The 19,705-nt window shown below is 39.5% G+C and overlaps 2 protein-coding genes and 1 long non-coding RNA gene across 4 annotated transcripts; 2 read left to right on the top strand and 1 right to left on the bottom strand.

The window, feature by feature from the left end:
• Window positions 1-3,308: 3,308 nt before the first annotated feature.
• psmd5 (proteasome 26S subunit, non-ATPase 5) lies at window positions 3,309-8,792 on the bottom strand. Its single transcript, XM_066646274.1, has 10 exons — window positions 8,589-8,792; window positions 7,895-8,039; window positions 7,701-7,814; window positions 7,247-7,375; window positions 6,754-6,863; window positions 6,506-6,648; window positions 5,759-5,950; window positions 5,402-5,511; window positions 5,123-5,263; window positions 3,309-3,778 (listed from the first exon to the last, which is right to left on the bottom strand). The coding sequence occupies exons 1-10, from the start codon at window positions 8,759-8,761 to the stop codon at window positions 3,521-3,523; spliced, it is 1,515 nt and encodes a 504-aa protein (XP_066502371.1). The 5' UTR covers window positions 8,762-8,792; the 3' UTR covers window positions 3,309-3,520.
• Window positions 8,793-9,855: 1,063 nt separating this feature from the next.
• On the top strand, window positions 9,856-14,381 carry LOC136668482 (uncharacterized). 2 transcript variants are annotated; one of them, XR_010795504.1, is made up of 5 exons: window positions 9,856-10,005; window positions 10,553-11,017; window positions 11,108-11,158; window positions 13,779-13,932; window positions 14,254-14,381. It is a non-coding gene; the product is annotated as an uncharacterized lncRNA (long non-coding RNA). The 2 variants fall into 2 exon arrangements; XR_010795503.1 differs by having other exon boundaries at window positions 9,862-11,017.
• A 1,390-nt stretch (window positions 14,382-15,771) lies between these two features.
• On the top strand, window positions 15,772-18,945 carry LOC136668481 (zinc finger protein 484-like). The gene is made up of 2 exons (XM_066646019.1): window positions 15,772-15,879; window positions 16,933-18,945. Exon 2 carries the CDS (start codon window positions 17,014-17,016, stop codon window positions 18,313-18,315), a length of 1,302 nt encoding a protein of 433 aa, XP_066502116.1. The 5' UTR covers window positions 15,772-15,879; window positions 16,933-17,013; the 3' UTR covers window positions 18,316-18,945.
• Window positions 18,946-19,705: the final 760 nt, after the last annotated feature.

Genomic DNA, 19,705 nt, shown 5'->3' with positions numbered 1-19,705 from the left:
ACTTGTGTTGACTACAAGAATGGTCTTATAAAGAATGTCACCTCACAAGCAAATATGTGATGCCATTTTCAGGTCATTTGGGACGGATTGAGAACAACATCCAGGTAATTTAATAATTCTTGCCGTATGTGCTCTTTAGTACTGGAATGTAACTTCGGCAGTAGATTACGACACGGGAATCAGCAAATGAGAAACAGCCATGTAGTGTGTGTATAGGCGGTGGAGGTCTTTAGTATAGGTCTGTGCTGAACTAGTACCATCACGTCCATGTGCTGGTGGATCAAGATAATGGGTGCCACAGATATTAAGCTGAAAGTAGAGTGGAAAATATGCCGGAAATGGAGAGCTGGTAACTGGTCTTAATGCAGGTGAGCAGGAGACCCTGAGTGTCAGTCTTGCCTCAGAGTCGCACAGGACTCTAGTGTGGTCATTAACTCATTGTGCTTGGATTTATGAACTACGGAGAATATTAATATTTTCAGGGTGTGGCTATCACAATTTTGAGCTTTTGGGAAATACACATACACATCTTTGAGTCAGTGCTTTCCTCATGTTATCTGACAGCCAGGAGCATCTGTACTCTAGGGGCCAGTGGGGTTTGTCTTCATGTCTTTATAGAGAAAAGCATGACATAATTAATAAATAAGTATATATTGACTTCATGTAAGATGTTTGACATGTGTAAATATTCATACTGATCAAAACAATCGTAATATCTTCCTGTATCTTTCATTTCCTTCTTAAAGCCATATCAGTTCTCCACAAATAACACTTAAACACTATCAGAAACTACTTTAACAAAAGGAGGGTATTCACTGGGTGCATTTTGTTCTATATACACAAATATTACAGTTACATTTATTTACATTTTTATTAATATTTAGTGATTTAAAACATGTCACTGTAGCATGAGGTGAATCCTATACCTTGTGATTTGAAACTGCCCATACAGAGTTTACTCTGTCCACCAGTCATTTCATACAATACCGACGGTATCAACAACTAATCATCAATCATCAATCAATCATCTTTGTGTACTCAAATAGTTTCTGGAAAATGAGGATAATTTCACCTAATTTTAAATTGGCTAAGACAACAAATCTACCGAAGCTAGAGAAATTTCCTTTTCCTGTCCTCTCCCTCTGGACATTGGGAATGAGTGTCCATAAAAAGGTCAGTAAATCTATGACAGGGAAAATGATTTTCTTATTAGCTTTAGCTAAAGTAGGACAGCTATTATGGAATTAGCTTAGCAGAACTAATTAAATTAGCCTACATCCATTTGCCACCTATGTATATATGAGTGACATAACACAAGGAAAGCACTGCTACACTGACTTACGTTTGCATTAAGTGTAAAAAATTGTAATACAAAATTTAAATATTCTCCCGAACTTTTGTCATTTATGGAAAATCAAAAGTTTCATTTCTTTAAAAAAAATCTAAAGTAACTAAGAATTAAATATTAACATGATACTTTCATTATTACTAACACCAAAATCACCATTTTTAAAGGAGCACTATGTAAAATTTGGATTTTTTGTTCTGGAGCTCCCCCTAGTGTAATTCATCTTTAAGGCACTGTACTGAAACCAATAGGGAAGTGGAGGGGGGTTAGTTTCCTACCCTCCTCCAAAAGACACATAGTGCAGTTTCTGCAGAGTAGCAACAACAGAAGCACTTTTCTTCCAGTTACAGGTGAGTGAAGCATCACAATGAATTTTAAGCTGTAACTTTAAGGTAAAAATATTATGTGGTGTTCAATAAAATTGAATAAAAAAAATAATTTTGGTGAATGAAATGACAATTGAAACTTATAATGCAACAGTTACCATAAAATTACAAATGAGTGGGAGAATGTTTGACGTCTGAATTACAATTAAACTTTACACATAGTAAAAAGTTATATCTTACTTGTACAACTAATATTTCCCATAAGTGAGAAATCCTGATACTATAACAAATGAAATGCACTCCCCCACTAGTGTGACTATGTCCCAAATAGAAATGAAAAATGACCAATGATAGCAGCCTTTAACCTGTGAAACCCTGACACAGTAATCAGACGTGCTCTTATTTGCATAATCTAATCATGGCAACCCAATATCAGAGGTCCATTTTCTTCAGTGTTACACAAAATGAAACTGGGATAAATACTGTTCGCTGTCTTTGAGAGTGAACTTGTGGTCCTGAGGGGTCTTTAATGTCTTCCCTGCCAGATCTACTTAAGTTTTACACACAGTGGATGAGTCCATGTGTTGGACCCTTGGTAAGACTAAACTAAAGTGAACTGGATTCTGAGAATTCTTTGGTATGCATACTCAGGCACCGCACTAAAGAACAGTGACTGATTCATTCATCAACTCCTTAAGACAGCTGCTTTATACAGTGAATCCTCAGGGATGGACTGTTCAAATGTGTGTGAGTGAAACTAACTGAAAATGCCTGAGAAAAATAACGTGCCTTCAATGTTTTTTTTTTTTTACTTTATCATCCATGTTTCTACTACCTCAATGTCCTCCTACCCCTGTAAAAACTCCATTACTTCTCCAGACCACCTGAACAAATCGTTCATTACATGCTTTGTAAAACTGCTACGTGTGGTTTTTCTCTTCACTTTCACACACCTTAACATGTAGGAGAATGAATCCAAAAGTTTAAGCGGTTGTTTGCAATCCTGAGTTGTGCAAAAGACGAAGTACAGGCTCTATCATCAGGGGCAGATTTTTCAAAGCTTATAATCTTGATCCACGTTTCCCTGAATAATCAAACCCTACTTTTATTCCCTTCAAGGATCAAAATGATCTTTCTGATTTTGTCCCATTTCTTTTTTTTTTAAACAGTTCACAGGTTAAGTATTTCTAGATCTAGCATTCTGTGCTTTTAAAACCACTCTATGTGGCCCTCTGCAGGACAAATTATATTTTAACATGAACTGAGGGTGAGGTTTTTAATTAATTCTTTACCAAACACAGATTTCTGTACTTACTGTGTCCTTTCAATTTGTCAATCCATCTTTAATTAATCCTGGTACTGTATTTGTTATCAAACTATCCAAGATCTCTGCTTAACATTTTGAAAAAAACTAACTCGAGTGTTAGACTGGGTTACAGAATACAGATCCAAACCTGTTTTTCTGTCTGCAGGTATTTAAATATTTTTTAATTTAATTTTAATTTATTTTTACTGAGCCCTTCATGAGATGAAGCATGAAAACTAAGGAAAGCTGCTGAGCTTCGGTGGCTCTTCTGTTGCTTTTGCTCAGTAATGACCATGAAAAAACACTCTTGACAAAAACACCAACCTTTAATAACAAAAAGGTAGAATTACAGCCAAATGCAGTTTAGTGTAGCAACCCAGGGGATCTGAACTTCGGTAAAGTGAGTATTTGTGTGTGAGAGAGATTGAGAAACTGTAGATAATTCATCCCAACAGGATATATTCAAAACCAGCTCCAGTATCAACTTCAAGAACAAATGGAGCAGAACTGCTTGGTCATCACCATTTCTTCATGCCTTCCTCAGTCTGCGCCCTCGGTGGTGACAGAGGACACGGCGCTGACGTAGTATGGTCCCTCCTGAAGGTAGGTTTTCAGCTTCAGGTAATTCTGAGCTCCGAAAATCTCTCGTGTGCTAGGTGAGCTCAGCAGTGCCCCCACCAGCTCAAACTTACAGTCCTTGGCCTCCTTCCCCTTACCCACAGAGCGGTCCACAACCCATTCTGTGAAACCCGGTGTCGACATCATCAAACGCTGAGCCCACTCCTGACATGCTATGGCCTGCAATTCAGAAGAAATATTTTTAGCTTGTTAAACAGAAAATAAAATATAGCACGTAGTAATCAGTATATGATCATAAATACAATGATACAATATACATTGTATACACTGTACACTCACTGAATTAACGGCTACTTTGTATCTAAACTCATGGTCTATTTTACCAGCTCCAATAACCACAAGACCATAGTGGTGGTGTGATAGTGTGTGATTCGCTTGTATGAGTGGATCTGACACAGTAGTGCTGTTGCAATTTTTAAAACCACATTTTTCCAGCCAGCAACATCCTGTGATGATCAACAGATGAAGGAAGACGAACAAAAGCTGTGCAGCAATAGATGAGCTACTGCCACTGACTTTACATCTACAAGGTGGACCAAGGTAGGAGTGTCTAACAGTGTTTATAACCTCAAGCAACCCTGCTGTGTCTGATCCACTTGTACCAGCGCAAGACACACTAACATCAACGACGTCAGTGTCACTGCAGCGCTGAGAATGTTCCACCACCCAACTCACACCTGCTCTGTGGTGGTCTTGTGTGGGGTCCTGAACATTGAAGAGCAAGGTGAAATGGGCATAAAGTATGTAGAGAAACAGGTGGAGTATAGTCTGTAATTGTAATTGTAGTGGAGCTGTTAAAATGGACAGTGAATGTAGACACAAGGTAGGTGTTCCTAATCCAGTGATTGTTCAGTATATATAAATAATAAATAAAATTGAGATTAATATACTGTGATGTAAATTTTTCCATATACTCCTGCAATGATGATCATGCTGGACTATTGAACATCCGTGTCCACAAATGGGGAATCATGAAAAAAGGCTGCTATCACTCTTTAGAAGGGGACATCAAGCTTTGGACAATGGACATGTCTCAGCTAAATAACTACATCTGAGGTGAGTGGAACATTTTGGTGAAGTACTCCTTTAACATCCTCATGGTTAGATGAGTAGAAATAACCTAAGGTCTTAAATTAATTAGCTCATTGAGGCTGGCCGTGCTGCTTGTACAAAGTCTTTACATGGTCATTAAAAACCAAATTACGGGCCAAAGTCACGGCGGCAGGAAAGAATAGGTCATGCTGACATAACCCCACCTCAGGGCTTCTCATGTTAAGTAGGATTAAGTAGGAACCCGTGTAACAGCCACATTATTTTAAAGGCAATAATGAATAAAAAAGAGTTAATCTATATGAGGCATATTAGAAATCTCTCTTCAAGATGAGTATCTAGAGGAGCCTCTTAAATAAGGAATTAGAACAAAATCAAAATAAATAAAGAAATTCTGTTAGTAAATGTATTTGTATTTTCATTCAAGAGGGATTTTGTTTGAGTGAATCTTACAGTGTAAATGCGGAGAGCGCAGCAGTGCAACTCTGGGAAAGGCTGTGTGCTGATGTGTTTTATCATTTCCATAGGCTGAGAGCTCAGAGAAGCAAACCAGGACTCTGTCAGCAACAGCAGATCGTCTGTCTGCTGCTCCACCTGTTAATAACGCATAACACACAAAAAACACACAGTTTTTAAAGTCACCAGAGTTTTAATATTACGCCCACTCCTTGTACCTTCTCATTTTATAATTTTCAAGTTCCCACAGAGCTACACTCACTCTCTCACACTTACAGGAAGAACCAGGAGCTGGGTGATGGCCTCCAGGCTCCTCACTCTCAGGTCAGTTGCTCCATCTCTCGCCAGCTGACTCATCCTCTTCAGTACAGACTTGAACTGATCACCTGTATACAAACAGTAAGAGAAACACACACAATTTTATATACACCCATAGGGCAAGGTTCACAAGACCCAACACAAACTGGCTTCAAATCAAGGGCTATTTTTAATTAAATGTCCTGATGACATGAATAAGACAAGAGCGTGGGGCTAATCAACTGACCACACAGATAAATACCAATGGGTATTTAACTGGCCTTTCGAATTACAGAAAGGAAGATATGGACACATACACAAAACAAATACACACACCTGTTTTGTGCAGGACTTGTTTGCCCTCCACAGTCCCTCCCAGTAATCCGAGGGTATCCAATGCAACAGGGGTCAGTGATGGGTCAGGGTTCAGCGCCATGTTGAACACAGTGTTAAGGAATGCTGGGTAACTCTCACACACCTGCTGAGGGCTGTCCATGATCGCAAGATTGCCAAAGAACTTCACAAGACCTGCACACATACAAATACATACACACCTATTATTCACCCAGCATATTTTAACCATACATTGTGTGGTAGGTCCTTCTCAGCACTCCAGTGACAGACATAGCGAGTACTGTTCTGGCTTGAGTGGATCAGACACAGCAGTGCTACTGGAGTTTTTAATCAATGTCCATTCACTGTCCACTCTGTTAAACACTCCCAACTCCTTGGTCCACCTTGTAGAAGTCAGTTGATGCTGGAGGCTGAATATTTTTGGGTGGTGGACTAATCTCAGCCCAGCAGTGACTCTGAGGTTCTTAACAACCCCAGCAGCACTGCTGTGTCTGATCCACTCGTACCAGCATGACACAATAAAACACAGGCTCCATGTCAATGTCCATACAGCTCTAAGAATGGTCTACCACTCAAATCATCCCTGGTGTGTGATGTTTTTTGGGGTTCTGACCATTGAGGAACAAGGTGAAAGGGGTGAAAACAAACTGTGCAGGTATAAGAGAGTCCTAAATGAGCTTGCACCCCCACCTTGCTAACACACTACTATAAACATGTACCCACACACACCGGGCAGGTAGAAGCTGGAGAAGGAGTCGGAGTCTGCTGCGATGATCATGTTGGATATCTTGTCCATGATGCCCTGCTGGGCCAGGTATTGCCGGCCATGCTGGCTCTGAGCCAAGTTGGTGACCATCTCTATCGCAGTTGCTCTGAAAGTGTGAGAAGAGACATCTGCAACTTAGAATTATGCACAATACAAATGTAATGATTAGGTTTTCACCATGAAGTGTCAGGCATCACTGTGTAAATGGTACCTGATGAGTACGTCATCTCCGGTCAGTTCCTCCAGGAGCTGAGAGATGAATCTGCTATTGGCACAGTATTCCAGACAGACAGGAGACACCAAGGACAACTCCACCACTAGCTACACAAAAATGTCACGTTATACACACACACATATCTACACTGACCATTCATAACATTAAAATGTCCTTACTGTTCCCACTCATTATTCATTCTATCAGGTCCACTGACAATAGAGGAGCACCTGGTAGTTTTACAATTACACACTATAGTCCACTTGTTGCTCTGCATGCTTTAATAGCCCATTTTCAGCTTGTTTTTCAATGGTCAGGACCCTCATAGGACCACCACAATGCAGGTATTATTTGGATGGATCATTCTCAGTGCTGTAGTGATGCTGATATAATTGTGTTATATTTTGTGTTGTGCTGGTACCAAATAATAACTGCTTTAACTTTTATAATAACTTTTTTGTTATTGGTCAATAGAACGGCAGGCATGCACCTCATACACCCTGTATCTGATGACATCACTGATGGCCATAACATCCTTGAGATCTTTCAGCAAATCAGAGTGGAATAGACCATCAAGTCCCGCCTTTGTGTTGCTCAGTTTGAGCAGAGTAGCGATAGCCTAAGTGGAAAAAAGAAGAGAGTTGATATTATTAAATATTTTAAAACACATTTTTAAATAAAGCAGGATCATTTAAGCTCAAAATAAGGCCGATTCAACAGGAATGACTCCTAGCTCTGCTGCTGGTGGACATAGACTGCTTCTTACTTCAATGATTAGGATGTTTACAAAGTAAAAGTGAGTGGTTTGATATGAAATATTCCCAGCTTACTAAGTCAGAACTGTCCACCCATTTGTTAAAATGAATAATTCCAACACGTTTATTACACTTAATAACAATTCTAACAAAATCACTGCTGAGATCTGGTTCTTCATCCTACCGTACCTCTTTAGAAACGCTTATACGTTCTGCCCCTATAGATTGGATGACATCCTGCAGAATTTCTGGATTATTCAGGACCTCTATGGTCCCCTCAGCATGGCTGACCACTCGGCCGATCTGCAAACACCAGAGAGTGAGCCAGCAGCAACAAGGTTAAACTTAATTTCTCAGAATGGAGCTCGGGCCATAGCACTGACCTGAGAGAGAGCTAGCACTTTAACAGAATCATCAGGATGGTTCAGTCCACTCTGTAGCTCTGACTTGCAGTTTTGAACCAAGTGGGTGGGGTCTAACACCTGCAGGACACGCTCTAAGACATCCACACACACCTCAACCTGCTCCCTACAAAAAGAAACACACACACAAAGAAAGGATAAACAAAGAAGGACAGGAAACTAAACAGACACCCAGCTACATCTTTGTGAGACCACCTGGCTAACACTCAAACAGCTAGTATCTCCGCAACATCCACCTACAGCTCCATAGGACCCCCAGCAACATCTGAAGACCTGGCTGAAGGATCAAGAGCTGCACTTTTTCTAACTTAACGTTTCTGATTTTTTAAGTTATACGTTACAGTTAACTTTAAGAAAAAGTATTTTTCTTCAGTATAAAAATCACACTTTAGATTCAGAAGATGTCTTAATACAGTGTTACAGGGAACGGAGCTGATTCATATCTGTTCAAGTGAAAATGTTTTATAACGCAACCGGAGGTCTATTTAAGGTGGAATGGGGAAAACCCGAATTTGTGGTGTGAGGGCTGTAACGTAACCGGTGTTCTATTTAAGGTGGGAAAGAGAACATGCAAAACTATGTTGTGTAGTAGTGAAGGGAGCTGACTCATGTTTGTTAGCAAGTGTGTCTGTGAGAGATGTTCGTAATATGTTACTTGTCGTTTGTGTTGAGCAGAGAGAAGATGACCCTAAGCTGCGGTGCGGAGAAGCTTTCTCTCAGGCCGCTCAGAGGCGTCTCGCTCACGGCTGTGCGGAGACTTCTCAACTCCTCCAGTGGGTCTTCGCTCTCGGAGATCTCACTTAACAGCCGCTCTATGGCCGCCGCCATGTCTGTCTTGGTGACGTGGAGTCGACTCCGTATGAGTAGACTAGTGATGGGAATTTCGGCTCTTTTTGGGGAGCCGGCTCTTTTGGCTCCTAAATGGCCCTTTGTTTTACCACTTATTTCCACTGGTACAGAACAATATTACCTACATGTTACATGACTATATGGACAAAATATTATTGTTCAATATTAAAAATAATAAATAGTGTTGCAGTGGCCAATTGTTTTTATGGCTGTCATGTAATAACTCACTGATTGCACTCACACATTCACTTGTATAAATAACTGGATTTTTATTTAAATACCTTAATAAAAAATCACTTGTAAACTCTGAAGTATAGCCAATGGAACCCACAAGGTAGGTATTACAAAATAGCTTATTAAATTAAATAATCATCCATTTCTGGGTAATAAAATTAACAAATACTCTGCAAATTGTAAAACAGCAGCATTCAACGGTAGTGATTAAAACAACCACAACTGTCAACAAACATTTAACTGATTTAACATTTTCTTCAACTATTTTTTGGAAGGCAGATCGGCATTCAGGAAAACCAAGTGTCTCAGCTCGGAGGGTTGGAGTGTTGGAGCTTGCTTGTTGTTCTCGGATTGATTGAATGACAAGCCTTAGAAAAAAATGGCTCGGTCTTAGACGGGAACCGGCTCTCATCGTTCACTTACAAGAGCCGGCTCTTTGAACCGGTTCGTTCGCGACCGACACATCACTAGAGTAGACTCTTCAACTCCAACGAATCTGAGAGTCAAAGTCGACCCTTGACCAATGCTTCCGAGCGTCGAAACGGTGGGAATCGAGTTCACATTTTGAGGGTTTTTTTTAATGGCACTATGAACTGAAACAGAGCTGTGGTATATCTTTATATCTGCCTCAGAAGCTGTCCTGGTTCTTTCTTTCTTTCTTTCTCACTCTCTCTGTGTCTCAGTCTCTGTTCAGTTCATTCATTCATCTGTCACTGCTAATCCAGTTCAGGGTCACGGTGGGTCGAGAATCCTCTCGCTGCAGCCTCTAGGAAGGCGGAGTTGGATGTCCTTACGTCATACGCTACGCCCGGGTTCAGTATTATGTCCAAAACTGTGCCCTATTCACTATGTAATGCACTATTTTGAGGTAGTGTTCCAAAATCATTCACTACCCTCCTAAATTCGAATACGGCTCACATTCACCCCATGAGACGAACATTTCAAAGGGAAGCTGAAGTTAACTGAAGAAGTACATCACCCTTATGTCGGTAAGTAAAAATAATTAGTTTGTAAGTCAGTTACAAAACTCTTTGTTATATCGTTGTCTGTGTTTTTGCTCGATACACAAATGGCATATAAGTGTGGCACGCGTTGTATGTGATTGCATAGTCATATGCTGTTTTGTAGACCTGGTTGTACGTTCAGTTATGTGTACCTTTCATTATTTTCATTAATGGTTTCACTTGAATGTCAGGGGATTCACCAGTGTGCAGCGATGATTGTTGTTACAGATAGTTTTGTGTGTTTTTTGCTTGCTGCAGAGTCAATTCTCTTTTTTTATTGAAAAGTATTAATTTTTAAATGATATTTTTCATCTTGCTGGTGGGATCTAAGTATTCTTTAAAAGTAATAACTATTCTGTAAGCAGAAGAATGAAAGTTTCTGTGAACACATTTTAAATCATGCTTTTTTTCTGCTAGTGATACACTTCTAGGTAAACATTTATTGAACTAATTCTATAAGTTGATGGCTTGAATTTGTGAAACAAAAGTAAATATTGACATACATTTCCATCACAAGTTCTGTACTTCACAGGTCCTGGATTTATTAGCTGGACACAACTAACCCTAGTGGTTTTGGAGACAGAAAATGACCATTTTCAGGTTTGATGTTAGCGCTTATCGGAACTGTTCAGTGTTCCTAATGAAATGTTGCTGTGAAAAACATGTTTTGTGTTCCTCATAACTTTCAGAGTTCTGCAGGTCATGATTTTTTTTTAAATATACAAGATGTTCTTACTTACTGCATATTCTGAAAGTCTTAGTCGGGTTTGTAATGTCAGTGCAATTAATGTTGGCAAATTAGGTCATTTTTGTTTAATATATATCTTTGGCTGTTGTCTGTAGCGTCAGGGAATGGTGATGTTTGTGTGTCGTCCTGATGTTCAGTCCCAGCTCTGTGCTGACAGGAATGTCCTCCATTATGATACAAAAGAGCTGAATATTTTTGTCTTTTGCAGCACGACTGGATCCTGGCCACTAGAAGTTTATCAAAAACAAGGTATATGAGTACAATCCCTATCAAGATTTTTTTCATTCCTCACACAGTCATTGTATATTAACCAATCTTTATAAATGTCGTATCTGACAGAACATTCCAGTCCAGATGAAGGTTGATGTCTGCTCTGTTCTCAAGCTGTTGGTAAGTTGTAAATAAACAGAAAATAGTTCTACTGGCACAAGATTTTTATGTAATTCAAACATTTGTGGAATACAATCTAGTCTTTGCGGCACGGTGGTGCAGCAGGTAGTGTCGCAGTCACACAGCTCCAGGGACCTTGAGGTTCTGGGTTCGATTTCCGCTCCGGGTGACTGTCTGTGAGGAGTTGGTGGGTTCTCCCCGTGTCCGCTTGGGTTTCCTCCCACAGTCCAAAAACACACATTGGTAGGTGGATTGGCGACTCAAAAGTATCTGTAGGTGAGAGTGAATGTGTGTTTGTGTCTGTGTTGCCCTGTGAAGGACTGGTGCCCCTTCCAGGGTGTATTCCTTGCACCCAATGATTCCAGGTAGGCTCTGGACCCACTGTGACCCTGAATTGGATAAGCGCTTACAGATAATGAATGAATGAGTCTAGTGATCATGAACACAACAGTCCATGGTGATTACATTCAGGTTGTTTAATGTTATCAGCTGAATATGGTGTATGTTTCTACAAACCGGATTCCAAAAAAGTTGGGACACTAAACAAATTGTGAATAAAAGCTGAATGCAATGATGTGGAGATGGCAACACCTAATGTTTTATTCAGAATAGAACACAAATCATAGATCAAAAGTTTAAACTGAGAGAATGTATCATTTTAAGGGGAAAATATGTGGTTTCCAAAATTTCATGGCGTCAACAAATCCCAAAAAAGTTGGGACAAGGCCATTTTTTACCACTGTGTGGCATCCCACCTTCTTACAACACTCAGACGTCAGGGGACAGAGGAGACCAGTTTCACAAGTTTAGAAATAGGAATGCTCTCCCATTCATGTCTAATACAGGCCTCTAACTGTTCAATCGTCTTGGGCCTCCTTTGTCGCACCTTCCTCTTTATGATGTGCCAAATGTTCTCTATAGGTGAAAGATCTGGACTGCAGGCTGGCCATTTCAGTACCTGGATCCTTCACCTACGTAGCCATGATGTTGTGATTGCTGCAGAATGTGGTCTGGCATTATCTTGTTGAAAAATGCAGGGTCTTCCCTGAAAGAGATGACGTCTAGATGGGATCATATGTTGTTCTAGAACCTGAACATAGTTCTCTGCATTAATGGTGCCTTTCCAGACATGCAAGCTGCCCATGCCACAAGCACTCATGCAACCCCATACCATCAGTGATGCAGGCTTCTGAACGGAGCGTTGATAACAACTTGGGTTATCCTTGTCCTCTCTGGTCCGGATGACATGGCGTCCCAGTGTTCCATAAAGAACTTCAAATCATGACTCATTTGACCACAGAACAGTCTTCCATTTTGCCACACTCTATTTTAAAAGACACCTGGCCCAGTGCAAACGTCTGAGCTTGTGGAGCTTGCTTAGAAATGGCTTCCTCTTTGCACTGTAGAGTTTCAGCTGGCAACGGCGGATGGCACGGTGGATTGTGTTCACTGACAATGCTTTCTGGAAGTATTCCTGAGCCCATTCTTTTATTTCCTTGACAGTGGCATTCCTGTTTGAGGTGCAGTGACGTTTAAGGGCCCGGAGATCACAAGCATCCAGTAGAGTTTTACGGCCTTGACCCTTACGCACAGCAATTGTTCCAGATTCTCTGAATCTTTAGATGATGTTATGCACAGTTGATGATGATGAAAGTCTTTGCTATTTTACGCTGGGTAACACCATTCTGGTATTGCTGCACTGTCTTTCTGCGCAACAATGGTGGAATTGGTGATCCTCTTACCATCTTGGCTTCAGAGAGACACTGACACTCTGAGAAGCTCTTTTTATACCCAATCATGTTGTCAATTGACCTAATTAGTGTTAATTGGTCTTCCAGCTGTTCATATATGCTCAATTTCCTTTTTCCAGCCACTTATTGCTACTTGTCCCAACTTTTTTGGGATTTGTTGACACTGTGAAATTTTGAATCAACGTATTTTTCCTTTAAAATGTTACATTTACTCAGATTAAACTTTTGATCTGTCATCTATGTTCTATTACGAAAAAAACATTGACATTTGCCATCTCCACATCATTGCATTCAGTTTTTATTCACAATGTGTTTAGTGTCCCAACTTTTTTGGAATCCGGTTTATATACACACTACACATGGCACTCAGATGCACATTTGATTTTTTACCTGAGTGATAACCACAGTTTATGACTTTGTTAAGGTTATATCAGTAAGGCTTAGAAATGCATTCTAGTTGCGTTTAGAGAATGTCACCTGCAAGGTACACAGACATATCAGTCAAATTAAATGTCATGTACATGTAGTTTGCTCCTCAGACACATTGTACTCTATAATATCTGAACAGCATTGTGTTAGTTTATACTAATGTCTTTCAGAAGAAATCAGTTTGTTGAATCTGAAAGGTAAAGGAGAGTTACTGGATACCACCAAGCATTCAAAAGGTAGTTGTGTGACTGTTCTTACAGCTGAACTGGGAATTTTACTTTTCACTTTGCTTACTGTGCTGTAGCCTTCACAATGAATAAAACTGGGGTTTGTTTTAATAATGTTGAATTGGAATGTAGGTTATTTGGTTATTTTATAACTACCTAGTTTGTTTCACTAAAATTGTAAAACAATATCTACGTTTCTGTGATGTCTTTCAGGGACGCCCCTTATTGTCCTGGAGGGCATACTATTAAATGTAGTCCTGAATGTGGACAGCCAAGCTATTTTAATGCTGGCACTAGTGTGCTGCCTCTTAAGACATCGTTGGAAAACAATCATTCCAGGCCTGAGCACAATCTCAGTGGCTTGACAGTAAGTAGCATTATGATATTTCAATACACTAAGACACAGAGTTGTATTCTAATGAATGATTCTCAAATTTGAAATGTACAGGTGTAGTGATTGGAAACTCAGTGCAGAATACCAAGAGTTTTGTACAATGTGTTGACTGGATTGCTGCATGAACTGCTGAAAGAACTGCTGCAAAAAATATATGCGCACTGTGTATGGTTTTGAGGATTATTCTTCAGACGAATGGATGCAAAAAAAAGTCAACACAAAAATGTGTCAAGAACGGAAAACTTTGTTGAAAATATGCAATTAAAAACTGTTATTATTATTTGTTGTCTACAGACTACTTTGGGCACTGGAGACAGGGGAACTTTTGGTGTTCTACTCTGATGCTCCTGGGTTCTGCAGCCCATTCTTCAGACAAGTTTGTGAAGATCTGTTTGTGTTAATGAGTTAATAAGTGCATGCATATACATTAGTAAGACTTGAAAATAAAAAAAAATAAAACTACTTTATCTGTGTTTTCTTGTCTTTGGTACAAACTCTACAACTGTGACCAAACCACATTTACAGTTTGATGTACTACATGACTATAAGGTAATTTTATTAGATTTATTTGACGCAACCATGGGGCGGCACGGTGGTGCAGCAGGTAGTGTCGCAGTCACACAGCTCCAGGGGCCTGGAGGTTGTGGGTTCGATTCCTGCTACGGGTGACTGTCTGTGAGGAGTTGGTGTGTTCGCCCCGTGTCCGCGTGGGTTTCCTCCGGGTGCTCCGGTTTCCTCCCACAGTCCAAAAACACACATTGGTAGGTCTGTGAATGTGTGTGTGTTGCCCTGTTGCCCCCTCCAGGGTGTATACCTGCCTTGTGCCAAATGATTCCAGGTAGGCTCTGGACCCACCATGACCCTGAATTGGATAAGCGGTTACAGATAATGAATGAATGAAGCAACCATATTTGTAGGGCTTTGCAAATGGAGTTGAAGGTGTGTAATGCATTTCTCACTTTCTTTTTATCAATCCAGTCCTGCTCAGTTGGAAATCTGCACATGTATTCTACATTTTATTTCATATTCCTTACTTAGGCATTTAAAATACTGTAATTGACACTGTCGCTACAGTCTTCTATTTTATTTAACAATCTGGCTAATTACCCTTTGACAAAGATATTAGGAGTTATAATGATCAGGTATGAAATTAGTGGCACCACTATCCTTTGTGAATAATTGTCATCTGTATTTGGAATCTTTTTGGAAGAGGTTTAAATACATATGCAAGTAGTATTAGTCAGTTTATATTTTATTATGATAGTTAATAATTAATTGCTCATTAGCCTATACTTAATAACACTGGATTTTAAAACTTTTTGCTGTTTTAATACACCACCTTACTAACCATCCAATACATCATAAATGACAAAACACTAGCTAAATCTTTAAATGCAGGACTGATGAGACCAGCCTTTGTGGCTGTGACTAACACTGTAGCACCATGGATTATTGGGTGAACAACATTTAAATGAAAGGTGAAACCTTCTAGCTGTATACAGTCTAACAATTGTTGACAATAAAAAAATTGAGATCATAAATGAAATGAAAAAAAAATCCCCCATTGTACAGCCTAATAATGAATAAGAGACGTGGAATAAAGGTTAAGAAGTAGGATGTCCAACTCCGCCTTCCTACAGGCTGCAGCGAGAAGTACTTGGTGCCTACCTGGAATCATTGGGCGCAAGGCGGGAATACACCCTGGAGGGGGCGCCAGTCCTTCACAGGGCAACTCTCACATTCACTCACACCTACAGACACTTTTGAGCCGCCAATCCACCTTCCGATGTGTGTTTTTTGGACTGTGGGAGGAAACTCACGGACACGGGGAAAACACACCACACAGACAGTCACCCGGAGTGGGTATCGAACCCACAACCTCCAGGTCCCTGGAGCTGTGTGACTGCGACACTACCTAAGGTAAATATCCGTGTGAGACATTTACACACCGTTTGCACCGTGTTTTACTGAAGGGAAATATCCGTGTGAGACTTTTACACACCGTTTACATAGTGTTTTACTGAATAAATGTCCGTAGGGGGGTTTCTACACTTTTTACATGTTTTAAACAACAACAAAAACTCACTCTCACAGAAACTGGAGCAGACTAATTAATAAGTGCTGTAGGTACAGTGACATATTTTTATGATACAATATATTGTACCAAACAAATCATAATTTGCAGACAAAATAAATTTGTGTTAAACATTTACAGTTATTAGTGTTTTACATTATTGCTAAATATAGCTTCTTTAGTAACTGCTGCTTTTAATTACCAGCAAGTCAATAATAAACCTCATCCATTTACGTTTTCATTATAGCAATCACAATATGGTCAGTGCTAGCTATAGGAAAAGCAAACTAGCTCCAGAGTAAAGGGCACTGCTGCAGTTTGGATTAATTTCAAATCTTATTTATGTGACACATTTAACAAAACTATACCACCCAAACCAAGTCAAGGTGTTGTTGAAGCAGACACGAGAATGTGAAAGACCGGCTCATCAGGATTTAGCCTGGCCTGCTATATTCTCTCCCAGTGTTAACACCCTCCATACAGCTGTAGACATTTGCTAGGGATGGTAGATTAAATGTGTCAGATCTTGCCAGTTTTGAAAAAAAAAAACCTACTAAAAAATCATGAAATGCAGGTGGTTAATAGCTTTGTGGTTTTTGTCTAATTTAGGACATATGTTTGTAATTTTCTCTGAGAGGTTATGATCTACACTGAAAAAAAAAAGCGAGTGGATACATCCCACTTCAAACGGCCAATAGCATTCTACTGCCTGACATAACATAGACTTATTTACTCTGGAGAAATTGTTTCTGAAAAAATCAATGTTGACAAGTGAGCTCGGATTGTGCAAGTGTAGATTCAAACTCATATTTACAATCAATTAATATACCTTCGCCACTGTTCAAGTTAAACTGAACTTAGCTGTGAATTTTATTTTCCTATTCCGTTTTCTCTTTCAGAAACATAAATCATGCAAATCTTCTCCTGCTCCTAGAGTCCAAGACAATTCTACTGTACTCCCACAAACACAAGAAGCATCAATGGATTATACCACCATGCTGAAATCAGTAGAGTTTAAATGTGATGATATGCTGTGCAGAAGACCCAGTTCTCAGGAAACATCCTCAGCTACTCCCCAGACTAACACATCTAGCAGAAGTACACAGAAACGTACAGACAAAAGGAAAACTTTTTACTGTTCAGAGTGTGGGAAGAGATTTACTCAACAGAGAAAGCGCCAACAACACCAGCGCATTCACACAGGAGAGAAACCGTATTGGTGTTCAGAGTGTGAGGAGAGATTTACTCATCAGAGTAGTCTCAAAATACACCAGCGCATTCACACAGGAGAGAAACCATATCAGTGTTCAGAGTGTGGGAAGAGTTTTACTCGACAGAGAAAGCTCCAAGAACACCAGCACTTAAACAAAAGACAGGAACCGTATTCCTGTTCAGAGTGTGGGAAAAATTTTACTCGAAAGAGTACTCTCAAAAGACACCAGCGCATTCACACAGGAGAGAAACCATATCACTGTTCAGAGTGTGGGAAGAGATTTACTCAACAGTGTCATCTCAAAATACACCAGCACATTCACACAGGAGAGAAACCGTATCAGTGTTCAGAGTGTGGGAAGAGATTTACTCGACAGAGTGATCTCAAAATACACCAGCGTATTCACACAGGAGAGAAACTGTATCAGTGTTCAGAGTGTGGAAAGAGATTTACTCAACAGAGTGATCTAAAAAGACACCAGTTCATTCACACTGGAGACAAACCGTATTGGTGTTCAGAATGTGGGAAGAGATTTACAGAATTAGGTGCTGTCAAAATACACCAGCGCATTCACGCAGGAGAGAAACCATATCAGTGTTCAGAGTGTGGGAAGAGATTTACTCAACAGTGTAATCTCAAAATACACCAGCGCATTCACACAGGAGAGAAACCGTATCAGTGTTCAGAGTGTGGGAAGAGATTTACTCAACAGTGTAATCTCAAAAGACACCAGTGCATTCACACAGGAGAGAAACCGTATCAGTGTTCAGAGTGTGGAAAGAGATTTACTCAACAGTGTCATCTCAAAATACACCAGCGCATTCACACAGGAGAGAAACCGTATCAGTGTTCAGAGTGTGGGAAGAGATTTACTCGACAGAGTGATCTCAAAATGCACCAGCGCATTCATACAGGAGAGAAACCGTATCATTGTTCAGAGTGTGGGAAGAGTTTTACTCGACAGAGAAAGCTCCAAAAACACCAGCACTTACACAAAAGACAGGAACCATTTTCCTATTCAGAGTGTGGGAAAAAGTTTACTGAACTGAGAAAGCTCCAAGAACATTAGTGCATTCACACAGGAGAGAAACAATACCATTAGAGGGAACATCTATGATTGTGGGGAAATGCAGTTCTCTCTTGCAAATTTTAAGGTAGAATGGTGTATTTGAGGGGACTAAAACAGCTTGTTTGTATGTTTCTGAAGTGTAAATTGTAAGGTTTTATTCACTGTTTAATTTCCCACAGAAAATCATTTGTAACTCAAGTTGTTTAGTTTTGTAGCACTGCCGTTAATACAGTTAACCGTCTCCTGAATTTGGACACATTTCCACATTAAGTGATCAGAAACAGCAATAATATGTCAATATTACCCCTCTATGGAACAGAAATAGGGCAATTTCCTCATCTTGGTTTATGTTTTTCATCATTCTGACTCTTCTTTGTCTAAAAAAAAAAAAAAAAAGAAACACTCAGGGAGAGAGAGGGAGCCTAGCATACCGGACTGACTCATTTACAGACACTATTGCTTCGTGAACACATTATCAGGAAACATCATCAGAATTTGATAAAAATGTGTTTTTTTGACTACAGTTGCCTTTAAATCCCAGTTGGGGAGTGTTTTTCGAAATCTACACTTAAAGATTAACAGATTCATTGAGAAAAAGTTAAAGACATTGTTTTGATTTCTTGCGGCTGTCTGGGAATTTTAGTGTCAGCTTGAGTTTTTGTTGTTAATGAAAGAAGTGTTTTTGTTTGTAATGATCAATAAATAACATTATAGTTCTATAAAATATTTGGGTGTGGCACATCATTGAATCAACTCTTCCTTTAAAATGACTTGTGTAACATTTAGGGATTTGGAGACTTCTGTGGTGAAAATGTGTTATTGTAATCAACGTGACGATAATGTGGGTGCTTGTTCTGAACCTTCACTGAGAGGATGACTCTGAAGATGATGGTTGTAAGTGTTGGATGAAGATTAAAGTGAACTCTGTAAAGGACATGACTTCAAAGGACGGAAATAATTGATCTACTATTGTCATTGTATCTTATTTATTACAAAGTTATATAGCATTTCTCAAAGTTTGGCTGTAACTTCCTCCAGTAATTCTTTTTTTTTTTTTTTTAACAAAGCCCAGTGCCAAATTAGAGGTTTCATAGAGCAATGTAAACGCAGCTTCGCTAGTATTGAGTTTTAATGTTTTAATGACTTAGCCCAGCCTCTCTCTCTCTCTCTCTCTCTCTCTCTCTCTCTTCAGCAAATGAAGTGATTCTAATGATTAAAATGATCAAAACTACAAGTAAAATTAATGTAAAAAGAATGATCTCACCAGTTCGTCATGCAAATCACACTACACATTGTGTTGTCTCTCTCCCAAAAACACAAGTGTCAACTTTTTAAATAAATATACAGACACTTAATATAAATATAAATCCCTTGAGGTCATCAGATAAGA

The sequence above is a fragment of the Hoplias malabaricus genome, chromosome 15 (genome assembly GCF_029633855.1).
Source record: "Hoplias malabaricus isolate fHopMal1 chromosome 15, fHopMal1.hap1, whole genome shotgun sequence".
NCBI classification, from domain to species: Eukaryota; Metazoa; Chordata; class Actinopteri; order Characiformes; family Erythrinidae; genus Hoplias; species Hoplias malabaricus.
The sequence above is the reverse complement of the archived record's forward strand: the minus strand, read 5'-3'. Positions and strand labels throughout refer to the sequence as shown.

Excerpts from the sequence above, each read along its gene's own strand:
- psmd5 (XM_066646274.1), bottom strand. The coding sequence starts at position 8,761 with ATGGCGGCGGCCATAGAGCGGCTGTTAAGTGAGATCTCCGAGAGCGAA. Across the intron at positions 6,649-6,753 it reads GGAGATGACGTACTCATCAG|AGCAACTGCGATAGAGATGG; the intron begins GTACCATTTACA and ends TCACACTTTCAG. Across the intron at positions 3,779-5,122 it reads GCGCTCTCCGCATTTACACT|GCCATAGCATGTCAGGAGTG; the intron begins GTAAGATTCACT and ends TCTGAATTGCAG.
- LOC136668481 (XM_066646019.1), top strand. The coding sequence starts at position 17,014 with ATGGATTATACCACCATGCTGAAATCAGTAGAGTTTAAATGTGATGAT.